This window comes from Neovison vison, chromosome 12 (genome assembly GCF_020171115.1).
Source record: "Neovison vison isolate M4711 chromosome 12, ASM_NN_V1, whole genome shotgun sequence".
Lineage (NCBI taxonomy): Eukaryota > Metazoa > Chordata > Mammalia > Carnivora > Mustelidae > Neogale > Neogale vison.
In genome coordinates this window covers 100,265,027-100,278,779 of record NC_058102.1, presented here as the reverse complement: position 1 = coordinate 100,278,779, position 13,753 = coordinate 100,265,027, and the positions used below count along the sequence as shown (strand labels likewise).

The 13,753-nt window shown below is 44.6% G+C and overlaps 1 protein-coding gene across 1 annotated transcript in view; it reads left to right on the top strand.

Annotated features, from left to right (window-relative positions):
- The first annotated feature begins 3,874 nt into the window (after positions 1-3,874).
- SP1 (Sp1 transcription factor) overlaps positions 3,875-13,753 on the top strand; it is a 42,753-nt gene continuing 32,874 nt past the window's right edge. The window contains exons 1-3 of the mRNA XM_044228883.1: positions 3,875-3,976; positions 5,033-5,187; positions 5,506-7,021. Coding sequence (XP_044084818.1) covers positions 3,970-3,976; positions 5,033-5,187; positions 5,506-7,021 — 1,678 coding nt within the window. The 5' untranslated portion in view covers positions 3,875-3,969. The remainder of the gene's footprint in view (positions 3,977-5,032; positions 5,188-5,505; positions 7,022-13,753) is intronic.

Here is a 13,753-nt window from a genome sequence, read left to right as displayed (position 1 = left end):
TTTGAGAAACCTTGAAATAAGTTATGCATTTTTTAAAAATTTATCTTAGTTTTGTTTAAAGAAATTTTGTTCAGGTTTTCACAGATGAATTGAACAGGATGGGTCATGCCCATTTGCTCTCTTATCAGAAAGCAATCAGAAATCAAAAAAGAGACCTTTTTCTCAATACCTAGGAATCAAACTCTAATTCCCATTTCAGGGATAAACTAGCTTGGAACCATGGGAAAAAACACAAGCTTTGGAACTAAACAGAACTGTCATAATTTAACTTAAGTATTTGAGCCTCGGTTTTCTCATCTGTAAAAGGGAATGGGAGCTTAAATTAACTGAAAACATTAAGTTAGACAACACATATATACATAAAACATTCAGAGGAGGGCTCTATGTTAGCTCCTACCCCACCTCACCCCACCCGCCCCTGCAACTTTAGGTGTGGTCTTTTGCTGAATACGTGAAACAGCTGTTAGAATCTCCAGAAGTTTGGTTTACAAAGATGAGTAATGCAGTTTCTAACATCCCGGAAGTTTCAGTTTCTTCCCTTCTGGAAGTTTCTGCTTTACAGTTTCATCCCTTATTTTTCCCTTTTTTTTTAGGTTTTTCTTTTTTTTTTAAGATTTTAAAAATTTGACAGAAACACAGCAAGAGAGGGAACACCAGCAGAGGGAATGAAACAGGGAGAGGCAGGTTTCCTGTGGAGCAGGGAGCCAGATGCAGGGCTCAGTGTGGGGCTCGAAACAAGGACCCTGTGATCATGACCTGAACTGAAATCAGCTGCTTGACAACTGAGCCACCCAGACGCCCCATCCTTTACTGTTTCTTAAACTTTGGTTTAGGGACTAATCACTTGAAGGAATTAGTTAAAAAGTTAATATTTTCCAACCTCACCCCAGAGAATCCGATTTACTAGGTCTGACATGGAGACTAGGAATCTACCTTTTTCAAATTTATTTATGTATTATGTAATTATCTATGTATTTATTTGATAGATTTTCATTTTTTCTATTTTTATACATGAGGAAGCCCAGAGAAGGGCATTTTGGCAGCTCAGTTAAGGGTCTGCCTTTTGCTCAGGTCATGATCCCAGTGTCCTGGGATCAAGCCCCAGGCCCCACGTGGGACTCCCGGCTCTGGGGGAAGCCTGCTTCTCCTTCCCGAACTCCCCCTGCTTGTGTTCCTCTCTGGGTGTTTCTGTCAAATAAATAAAACCTTAAAAAGGTGTGTGGGGGGGAAGCCCAGAGAAGTTATTATTATTTTTTTAAGATTTTACTATTTGAGGGGTGTCTGGGTAGCTCAGTCGCTAAGCATCTGCCTTCGGCTGGGGTCATGGTCCTGGGATCTAGTCCCACACCAGGCTCCCGGTTCTGCGGGAGGCCCACTTTTCCCTTTCCCACTCCCCCTGCTTGTGTTCTCTCTCTCATGTCTCTCTCTCCGTGTCAAATTAAAAAAATCTTAAAAAAAAAAAAAAGGATTTTATTTATTTGAGAGAAAGACAGCACATGAACAGGGTGGGGGGTGAGAGGCCAAGAGGAAGAGGAAGAGGAAGAAGCCGACTCCCCAAGGAGGAGGGGACCTCTGTGGAGGAGGAGGGGCTGGATCCCAGAATCCTGGGATCATAACCTCAGCCAGAGGCGGCCGCTAAACCAACTGAGCCACCCAGGAGCCCCAGAATCTACCTTTTTAAACAAAGCAGCCAAGGGTTTGAATAGAGACTATCTGACATTATATTTTGGGAAACTTTGATCTAGGGAGAGATGCTATTGTAATGTAATGTTTTATATAAATGTATACAAGAGGATAATGCCATTTGAGCTGTCACAGAAGTTAGATTTAGTAGTTTTCAGTAGCTAAAAAGGAACAATACAAAACATTTAAAAATACTTATGTAATTATTTCTTTTATTAAACCCATTTTTTAAAAAAAGATTTATTTATTTGACAGAGAGAGACCACAAGTAGGCAGAGAGAGAGGAGGAAGCAGGCTCCCCGCAGAGCAGAGAGCCTGATGTGGGGCTCAATCCCAGGACCGGGACCATGACCCGAGCCGAAGGCAGAGGCTTTAATCCACTGAGCCACCCAGGCGCCCCTAAAACCATTTTTATAAAATGGTTATATATCAGGCCTGCTTTATTCAAGAATCTATGGAAGGCTTTTTGTGGGACTGCTCTGGGCTGGAATCTGGCACCATAACTTATTAGCTTTGTGACTTTGGGCCAGTTATTTAGCAGCCTAAATTTCTTATAAAATACAGAACTTCTCTGGTACCAGTATTTTCTTTATGAGCATGACACAAGGAACGCAGAACGCTTAACTGACTTAACGCACCTAACACAGTAGGCATTCCACAATCACTTACTTTCTTCAGGGTCTATGCAAAGCCGCAGAGGCCAGTTTCAGGGGGATTTAGACTTTAAAACATAACATGTCACGAAGTGCTGTATAGTAAATTGTAAATAACTTATGACAACACGTAAAATAGCAGGGGCTACAGAGAATGACCTCCGTGTCATTGACAAGTTACCCAGGCTGCCTCCACCAAAAGCAGGAAAAAGGAGCGGTGGAATGAGAGGCCAGCAATTCTAGTGCCTGGAGGAAAATGTCCTTTAACTTTGTAGTTACAAAAGCAGGAACTCCTTATCTTGCCATCCTGCTTTACGCTTAGACGGTATTTACAATGAAGGGGAGAAACAGGAAGTGGCTTATAGGACACTGACGCTGGGAGGCTCTCCAGTGTATTTGAGCCTCAAAGACCAGCCCATGAAAAGTTAACCCTGCAAAAATTATGTAGTTAGCAGCTTTATCTGGGAGAAGTTAATAAAATGGCGTTTGCTGGTCTGACAAAGCCCTTGCGAATTGTCAGTTAACTGCGAGCGTAGCGCCAGATTTCGTCGAGCACGCACCCACAGGGCATACACCCACATTCAGAGGCATCCGCTCGCCGGTCGGCCCACCCCGGGAAGGGTGAGACTTGAGTAGTACTTTTAAGAACGGTTAAGTGAAGGCTCGAACGAGCCCTGTTGGCGAGGTAGAACTGCGGACCGACTGTCTTGGCCTTGACACTTGCTGAGCAGCAAGGATCCACCGAAGCGTGCCACCTATTCACTATAAAGACGTCCCCTGAGGAGGGCCAAGATGGCGACGAACTCCTCTTGGCACGGCCCTGCTCCCTCCCCCAGGACGGGAGGCTCTAGTAACGCCCATTGGCCAAGTTGGAGGCGGTGCCTACCTTCCTTCGCCGCCTCATTGGACTGAGTGACTGAGGGAGACGCCAATTCTCCTCTGCCCACTCCAAAATCCCGCCCCCAGAGCTCATTAGGCGTTTAATTGGCTTTTCATTCACGTCAATCTGCGTCCTAGCATGTCTTTTTTCAGTGTTAATCCAATCATAACTTTCCTGGCTGCCCGCCTGATTTCTGATTGGTTTTGGTCAGCTTCATCCTATCCCATTTCTGCCTACTTCTTAACACCTCCCAAAAAGGACTGTGCCCAGGCATGTCCAGGGTTCTGGTTGGTCGTTGTTCTGTCATTCCAGTCAAAGTTCTTCCTATCCCTACCGGTCAGGGATCCCGCCTGGCGGTTGACTGGCTTACTTCCAAGCCTATCATCACTAACTCCCGCCCACCCTCGCTTCCTGCGTCTTTCATTGGTTTTTAAAACGGAGAGGGTGGCCTCCTTGGGCGGACACCGGGCACGCAATTTTGTCTTACACGCCTTAGCGAGCAAGCGAGTCTTGTCATTGGATAACCTACCCGTCTTTCTTCTGCAAGTCCCTCCTTTCTCCCTCCCTCATTGGGCGGGGCAGCAGCGAAGGGGCGGAGCCTAGGCTGGGCTTGTGGCGCGCTGCTCCCTCCTCCTTACCCCCCCCCTCCCTGTCCGGTCCGGGTTCGCTTGCCTCGTCAGCGTCCGCGTTTTTCCCGGCCCCCCCCAACCCCCCCGGACAGGACCCCCTTGAGCTCGTCCCTCAGCTGCCACCATGAGCGGTAAGGATGAGTCCACTCCAAGCTTAGGGGTGGGAGGGGAATGAGGGGGCGCGCGCGAGGGCCGACCGGGCGGTCCCCGCCGTGAGGGGGGGCGGGCGGGAGGCGGCGGCGGCGGCCTTGGTCCCGCCCGGGGCGGAGGGAAGGGAGGGAGAAGGGGCAGTGGCGGGGCCTGCGAGAAAGAGGGGGATGGGCCGCCCGCCCCGGGGGAGGGGGCAGCGTGGCCTCGCCCGCCCCCTGCCCGCCCCGGCCACGGGGGACGGGCCTTACCCCCCACTATTCGGCCGCCCGCCTGAGGCTCCTCCCGCCGGGGGCTGGAGCCGCGGGGGCGGCCCGAACAGTGCAGGCCCCGCCCGGGCCAACCGCCTCCCTGGTCCGCCCTCTGGTCGCCGCCTGCCCCAAGGCCCTCCCCTCCCCCCGTAGATTTCCCCTCCCCCCCCCGTCCCGCCCTTTCCACGCCCCTCACCCCGAAACCGCCCTTTCCCTGTAGGGCCCGCCCTCTGTCCGCCCCGAAACCTCCAGATTCCTAAGCCCTGGACCCCTTTAGTCCTTTGGCAGTATTCACAAATGTTTTCCCACTCACACTTTTTATTTGTTCTTTTTTCTTTGCCCCTCTTCTGCTCTGGGTGCTTTTTACACTTGAAGTTTTCTCTTTCTCCATATCCTTTGACCCTAATTTTAGCAAGCTTTACATCCACCCACATGTTGTTTTTTGCCTTACCTATCCTCGTTTTTCTCCCCAGGATACTTTTTTGTATTTTGAAACTCTTTGAACATGTCCACTGCCCCTTACATTTCCTATGTGAAAAGTACATTTTTAATGTTTTCTGGGTTTAATTTTGTGCAAGGGAGAATTGAGGCCCGGTTTTAGTGCTACTAAGCCTAGTTTGTGTTCTGTATGCCCTACAACTGCCCTTTATCCAATTCACTTTTTTTTTTTTTTTTTTTACATTAGTACCTTTCATCTTTCTGTATCTTTTTCGTTATAGTGTCCCTTACTCTTCCTCACCTCACCCTTTTCCTTCCCCTAACTTTAAGTTGTCTTTTAATTCCTTTTAGACCAAGATCACTCCATGGATGAAATGACAGCTGTGGTGAAGATTGAAAAAGGAGTTGGTGGCAATAATGGGGGCAGTGGTAATGGTGGTGGTGCCTTTTCTCAGGCTCGAAGCAGCAGCACAGGCAGTAGCAGCAGTGGAGGAGGAGGAGGGCAGGTAAGTGATGATCAGGACAGAGTGGGGGAGATGTTAAGAGAATGTGAATATTTTTAGATGGTTGTCTTTTCACAGAAACATTTTTAGGAAAGAGCTAAGCCATTTTATAGCTAGGAAAGTTAACATAGTGAAACAAAAGACTGGGAGATCCCCAAAGATGAGGATTTCAGGAGTATAAATAGGTCCCCTTTTCCTTCCTTCCTTTTTCCCCCTTTTTGTGTGCACTGTTTTGCTGTTTATTTGTTTTATACTGCCCCCTGGGCTGGCAGCTGGGTATCACTAAACTAACTCCTCTCCTCTCCCTTATTTTCTGGCCAGGAATCCCAGCCATCCCCTCTGGCTCTGCTGGCAGCAACTTGCAGCAGAATTGAGTCACCCAATGAAAACAGCAACAACTCCCAGGGCCCAAGCCAGTCAGGGGGCACAGGTGAGCTTGACCTCACAGCCACACAACTCTCACAGGGTGCCAATGGCTGGCAGATCATCTCTTCCTCCTCTGGGGCTACCCCTACCTCAAAGGAACAGAGTGGCAGCAGTACCAATGGCAGCAATGGCAGTGAGTCTTCCAAGAATCGCACAGTCTCTGGTGGGCAGTATGTTGTGGCTGCCACTTCCAACTTACAGAACCAGCAGGTCCTGACAGGATTACCTGGAGTGATGCCTAATATTCAGTATCAAGTAATCCCACAGTTCCAAACCGTTGATGGGCAACAGCTGCAGTTCGCAGCCACTGGGGCCCAAGTGCAGCAGGATGGTTCTGGTCAGATACAGATCATACCAGGTGCAAACCAACAGATCATCACAAATCGTGGAAGTGGAGGCAACATCATTGCTGCTATGCCAAACCTACTCCAGCAGGCTGTCCCCCTCCAAGGCCTGGCTAATAACGTACTCTCAGGACAGACTCAGTATGTGACTAACGTACCAGTGGCCCTGAATGGGAATATCACCTTGCTACCTGTCAACAGCGTTTCTGCAGCTACCTTGACTCCTAGCTCTCAGGCAGTCACTATCAGCAGTTCTGGGTCCCAGGAGGGTGGCTCACAGCCTGCCACCTCAGGGACTGCCATCAGTTCTGCCAGTTTGGTATCATCACAAGCCAGTTCCAGCTCCTTTTTCACCAATGCCAATAGCTATTCAACAACTACAACCACCAGCAACATGGGAATTATGAACTTTACCACCAGCGGATCAGCAGGGACCAACTCTCAAGGGCAGACACCCCAGAGGGTCAGTGGGCTACAGGGGTCTGATGCTCTAAACATCCAGCAGAACCAGACATCTGGAGGCTCTCTGCAAACAAGTCAGCAAAAAGAGGGAGAGCAAAACCAGCAGACGCAGCAACAGCAACAAATTCTTATCCAGCCTCAGCTAGTTCAAGGGGGACAGGCTCTCCAGGCCCTTCAAGCAGCACCATTGTCAGGGCAGACCTTTACAACCCAAGCTATCTCCCAGGAAACCCTCCAGAATCTCCAGCTTCAGGCTGTTCCAAACTCTGGCCCCATCATCATCCGGACACCAACAGTGGGGCCCAATGGACAGGTCAGTTGGCAGACTCTTCAGCTGCAGAATCTCCAAGTTCAGAACCCACAGGCCCAGACAATCACCTTGGCCCCAATGCAGGGTGTTTCCTTGGGGCAGACCAGCAGCAGCAATACCACCCTTACACCCATTGCCTCAGCCGCCTCCATCCCTACCGGCACCGTCACTGTGAATGCTGCTCAGCTCTCCTCCATGCCTGGCCTCCAGACCATTAACCTCAGTGCATTGGGTGCTTCAGGGATCCAGGTGCACCAGCTTCCAAGCCTGCCCTTGGCTATAGCAAATGCCCCAGGTAAGGCTTTCAGTCTTTTGCATTCATTTCCAGAGTTAACTGAAATTGTTGAGTCTAAGGAAGGAAATAGAGATTTTTGTGGGTAACAGTTTCTAGAAGGCACGTTGATCAGAGAAATAGAATGATTCTATTTAAGTCATTTGGAACCGACTTAACGGAAACTTTTTTTTCAGTTAATCTTACGAGAAAGGAGCATTTCTGGGCAGTGTCTTTAGGGTCACTGTACTTCCAGGGCTTTTGGTGCTACAGAACAAGGGTCAGCAAACTTTGTTCTGTAAAGGTCCAGATAGTAAATATTTTAGGCCTTGTGGACCACGTAGTATTCTTTTTTGTTTTTCTTTTACAACCCTTTAAAAAGTAAAACCAGGGCAGGCGCCTGGGTGGCTCAGTGGGTTGAGCTGTTGCCTTCGGCTCAGGTCATGATCTCAGGGTCCTGGGATGGAGTCCCGCATCGGGTTCTCTGCTGAGCAGGGAGCCTGCTTCACTCTCTCTCCCTCTCTCTGCCTGCCTCTCTGCCTCCTTGTGATTTCTGCCTGTCAAATAAATAAATAAATAAATAAATAAATAAATAAAATCTTTTAAAAAAAAAAGTAAAACCAGGGCACCTGGGTGGCTCAGTGGGTTAAGCCTCTGTCTTTGGCTTAGGTCATGATCTCAGGGTCCTGGGAACAAGCCCCGCATCAGGCTCTGCTCAGCAGGGAGCCTGCTTTCCTTCATCTCTCTGCCTGCCTCTCTACTTGTGATCTCTCTGTCAAATAAATAAATAAAATCAAAGAAGCATTCTTATCTCAAGGGCTTTATTTGGCCTCTTGGCCCACCAGCATTGTAGAATGAGACTTGATTATAAACTTGATCTGTTTGTAGAATTACAAGAAACACTTGATTAAGTAATCAAGTGTTTCTTATGAACTGTAGCTCTTTAAGAGGGAAAAGTGATAAAGTGGATTCCAGAAGGATTCTTTCTTTCTTTCTTTCTTTTTTTTTTTTTTTAAGATTTGTTTATTTAGGGGCACCTTGGTGGCTCAGTGGGTTAAGCCTCTCCCTTTGGCTTACCTCATGATCTCAGGGTCCTGGGATCCACCCCTCATCGGGCTCTGCTCAGCAGGGAGCCTGCTTCCCCCTTCTCTCTCTGCCTGCCTCTCTGCCTACTTGTGATCTCTCTCTCTGTCAAATAAATAAATAAAATCTTAAAAAAAAAAAAAAAGATTTGTTTATTTGACACCCAGAGAGACCACACACAAGCCCAGGAGAGGCACAGGGAGAGGGAGAAGCAGGCTCCCTGCTCAAGGAGCCCTATGTGGGGCTTGATCCCAGAACCCTGGGATCATGACTTGAGCCAAAAAAGGATGCTGTTTTTTTTTTTTTTTTAAAGATTTTATTTATTTATTTGACAGAGAGACCATAGGTAGGCAGAGGGCAGACAGAGAGAGAGATGGGGAAGCAGGCTCTCCACTGAGCAGAGAGCCCCTTGTGGAACTCCATCCCAGGACCCTGAGATCATGACCTGAAGGCAGATGCTTAACCAGCTGAGCCACCCAGGCACCTCTCTAGAAGCATTTTCAACAAAAAAGTTCATACTTAATTTTTAGTTAGCCAGAATATCCTACTCTACTCTCTGATTAATTTTCAGTTAGCTAGAATATCCTACTCTCTGAGCAAGCTGATTAATTAAGGTTTAATTTTTTAAACTTCTGGTTACCTTAAAAGTAGAATCCATCTGCCTTCTCTTACACTAATGTGTATTTTCAGTAAGTTTCTTGGGTGATTCTGGTACTTCCTAGCTAGGAGAACCACTTACCAGACTGCTTTGAAAGTAGCGTATTAAGAAGGGATGGGAGAGAAAAGGAGAAGGCCTGAAACGGAGTGGGGAGGTGGAGCTGAGAGGAATTAGGAATAAGGAGAGCATTGAAGGGAAAGAGTCCTCGGGGAAGAGGTATGTATTGGAACGTATGTTTAATCAGTGGACCACAGTACTCAGTTATTCATTTCGAATAGTGTTTCACTGTTGGTTAGAGATAAAAAAAGTGAAAAAAGTGAAAGTCTATTTAGAATTTATTTTAAATTCTGTGGTGATGCAGCTAATCTTTAATAAAGCACAAGAAGAGGATACTATAGAATTTTTTTTAAGACTTATTTATCTGAAGAGGGAGGGGCAGAGGGAGAGGGAATCCAAGCCGACTTCACGCTCAGAGTCAATACTGGGCTCAGTCTCATAACTCTGAGATCAGACCTGAGCCAAAAATCAAGAATTTGATTCTTGATCAAATTGATCAGTGTGCCACCCAAGATACTATAGATTTTTATATTTAGGCATGATATAAAAAATTATGATGGAAATAATTTAATATCACTGGGTTTAGTTTTATTGGAATGTATGTGGGTTTGTGAACTGGTTACTTTTACTATAGAGTTATCATTTCATTTATGACTGGCTCTTACATAAAAGAGGGTAACAAATAAATAAGCGTATTTCCTGTCTCCTGCAGTTTTGGAAAATGGTGGCCGGGAGGTCTGCTCGAGTTCCCTAACTTTATTACTTTTTTTTTTTTTTTAAAGATTTTATTTATTAGAACTCGAGAGAGAGATCATGAGTGGGGGTGAGGGGTAGAGGGAGAAGAAGACTTCCCACCAAGCTGGGAGCCCGATGCCGGACTCGATCTCAAAACGCTAGGATCATGACCTGAGCTGAAGCCAGTTGCTTAACCTGAGCCGTCCAGGCACCCACTTTCTTACATTCTTGAGGTGTGTTTAAGATGACTACATTTTGAGTCTTAACAAGACAACGGTTTTCTTAATGCATCGGAGACCTTGGAATAGAAAGTCTGAGCTGGAGGGGACCTAAGAGGTCATCTAGTAAAACTGCCTTATTTTCTAGATGAGGAAGGGCATGGAGTTACAGAGAAGCAATTAAGTAAGTGGTGAGACTGCATACAGTCAGAGCTAGGGCTTGTACTTAGTTCCCCTAATGTAAGACTTACCTATTAGTTTTAACTTAGGATGTTAAAAAAATCCTTTAGAGTATTAAAAATGTTTTAGAAAAGATATCTTTGTTTCTTTGAAATTTAATGCTCTAGAGCTGGCAGATGTTTCATAGGCTAAAAATTATAGCTGTAGAAGTGGGAGAAGTTAATGAAAACTGAACAACACCCTGAAAATTAGACACTTGCTACACTAGCATGTTTGTTTTCTCTTTACTCTTAGTTTGTTGTATCCAATAGCTTTGCTCTTCCTCAAAGGAAGGCAGAGCTGGGGGATAGTTTCATTTAGTAATAATTTGGATCCTTGCAAATTTCTAAAAAGTTTCAGAGCTTAGGCTTTAGAGAAACGTTATGAGGCATTCTCATTGCTAAATCATGCTCTGGAGAAGTCTGCCATTTAATATGTTTTAAGATAGGGCTACCTGGCTATTGATGGTCTCAGATCTCAAGAAAATGCGTGCCTTTCTGTGAAGTAGCTGCAGCTTGACATTCGCTAATGAGAGAATGAGTCTCTGAAAGGCCTTTTTGTCAGATTTGGGATTGGTTGCCTCATTAATAGTGGTTTCCGAAGATAAAAGTTTCCTCCTTTTTGGTTAGTCATACTTGTGCAGCATTTTTCCCCCCTTCAATTGGTCAACTTTATCCTCAGTGAAAGATAATAAAATAATTTCCTAGAAGCTTTAGTGCTGCTCTGCTGTTGTCTGGCTGCTAAACAAATGTTTCATTTTACCCCTTTTTCTGGTATGTAGTAGTTTTACTGGAAAAATTCAATGTCTTGACAGTATAATGTAGTAGAAAGAGCCTTGGATGTGAAATCATCTATAGATAAGTGGATAGATACATAGCACTCTACAAACTGAGACATTATTACATGGTTGTGGAAGACTGCAACTTTACAGGAGAGCTTAAGAAATTGTTTAAGCTCTCCTGTTGACTTGCAGTGTTTATTTCTGTTTGCTGAATACACAGGCAAAGGCACACACAAACTTAGCACCAAAGTAAGCCAGCCATCTCTGTGTTTTTTATGGCTCAGCCCCTGGTGGGTGGTTGTGCGGAAGGGACCACCCAGTAAACTGAGTTTAGTTTCCAGACAGTGAAATGATCTATGGGCTCTGAGGTTGGGTGGTTTTTGGTTTTTTTTTTTCCCCATTAGCTTTTTTGTAGTTTTTTGTTTTTAAATCGACACTGTTTCCCAGTTAAAGCTCCCTTTCCTCTCATTTTGTAGTTAACACTCTCACAGATCTTGTTTTTTTCCAGTTTAAAGTTTCAGGTTTTTTCTCAGACACTGCTGTGTCCTGAAAACTCTTCCACCAGGTTGAGGAGGGCCAGCTTTGAAAGAGGTTTGTATGACTTCGTGGGAGTTCTGCCTAATAAAGAGTTCAGGGCTAGTCTTTGGCAGGAGAATAAAACATATTTCCTTGATGGCTATAATTCAGTCAAGAAGCAAACTTCAGGCACTAAAAATAAAAATTTCACATCTGCTTGGTTTTATCCAGGTCAGGAAAATGTGTTCTCTTAGAAGTTAAGTTGAATGTGATACCAGAGTTCGTTTGCCAACAGTGTTGCTAAACTTGGGGTCAGATTGCTGAGAACTAATTTATTAAAAAGTTGTATTTTAGACTAGGGTATTCAAACACTAGTTACAAGTAGGTTTAGATAATTTAAATGTGTTCAGAATTATTCTTTTGCAAAAATCATTTGAGAGAATTTTCTCTTAAAATAATATACTTTATCAAATACATAATGTCAATGTTTCTACATCGTTGGCCTTTTTAATCTAATACTTGTTTCTGAAGGTGATATTAGTGTTTTTAACTGATTTCAATTTTAGTAGAAAAGGTCTCCTTTAAAACCAAGGTCCCTTCGTTGATTTGAAACAACTGAGAAGATAGTCCTTGGACTTTTTCAGTTGTTCCTATTTATTCATTCTGGTGGCTTTCTGTAAATGACGTCATTGTTAAATCACGTTGCATTGTGTAATGTGGCCATTTCAGTTCTTAATTAAATAACAGGAGCACAAGGGTGCCTAGTGTTTCAGTTTCAGTAAAGTTTAGTATCTGTTTTGTTCTTATATCTTCCATTTTTTTAACTGTTCCACTTTGTAAAGTAGCATGTAATTGTTGCCACTAATAATTTAGTTCTACTCATTCCTTGCTTCTAATTGTTTTGTTTTGACATTCCTTGAAAATGTTTTGGGATGTAAGATGAACTTCTGTAGTAAAGCTTTATTACATAATGCTTTGTAAGTTACTTATTGGATGTCTCTAAACATTAATAGATAATACAAGTTGAAAAAAATTTTTAAGATTTTACTTATTTATGGTCAGATCGAGTGGGAGAGTGCACACAAGCAGAGAGAGCAGCAGGCAGAGGGAGAAGCAGACTCCCTGCTGAGCAGGGAGCCTGATGCAGGACTCCATCCCAGGACCCTGGGATCATGACCCAAGCTGAAGGCATACATTTAAACCGCTGAACCACCCAGGCGTCCCTAGTTGAAATTTTCTACTTTGCTATTTGTTTTTCATATTTCTTATGGGTGTGTCACAATAGTGCTATTCCCTTTCTCTAATATACAGCTTTATTATTCAGGACCTGGTGTGCTGAAGTGTTATTTTAAGGTGTATATGCTCACATTATGACTATATTGTTAATACTATGCTAGGCTTTAAGAATTGTTTCTCTTAGAAGAGACTGAAAAAGTTTCTGTAGACAGAATTTCTTCAGAATTGATTGCAAATCTGGGCTACTTGAATTTGCATTTTTCTCCAGTGTTTTTTAAACTGGAGTTTTTTAAACTCCAGTGTTTTAAAGTTTTTTAAACTCAGTGTTTTTAAACGGCTTATGGAAACTGGGCAGTATTACTTGTTTGACAAGTTTGGATGTGCCAATCTAATTTACTATGAATCTTTCTAACTCTGTATCTATGTGCAAAATAGATAACTTAATTTTGAAGGAGTTAAGATATATCTGTGCCAAAATAAAGACTTTACCGTAAGAGATGAGGGAACTAAGTTAAAAATCTGTACATCTCCAGGGGTGCCTAGGTGGCTCAGTGGGTTAAGCTGCTCCCTTTGGCTCAGGTCATGATCTCAGGGTCCTGGGATCTGGGATCAAGCCCCACGTCAGGCTCTCTGCTCAGCAGGGAGCCTGTTTCCCACTCTCGCTCTGCCTCCCTCTCTGCCTGCTTGAGATCTGTCAAATAAATAATTAAAAAAAAATCTTTTTTTTTTTTGACAGACAGAGATCACAAGTAGGCAGAGAGGCAGGTAGAGGGAGAGGGAGGGAGAAGCAGGCTTCCTGCTGAGCAGAGAGCCCAATTTGGGGCTCAATCCCAGGACCCTGGGATCATGACCTGAGCTGAAGGCAGAGGCTTTAACCCACTGAGCCACCCAGGTGCCCTAAATAAAAATCTTTTAAAAAATATCTATACATCTCTGAAAGCTTATAAGAAATCTTTTTTTTTTTTTTTTTTAAAGATTTTTGTTCATTTATTTGACAGAGAAGAGAGACAGCGAGAGAGGGAACACAAGTTAGGAGAGTGGGAGAGGGAGAATCAGGCTTCCTGCTGAGCAGGGAGTCTGATGTGGGGCTTGATCCCAGGACCCTGGGATCATGACCTGAGCCGAAGGCAGATGCTTAACGACTGAGCCACCCAGGTGCCCAAGAAATCTTTTTATAGGAAAGAAAATACTTGCTGCAAATAATCTGAAAAAGGTTAAATGCTATTGAGATGGATCATTTCTTCATATTGAAG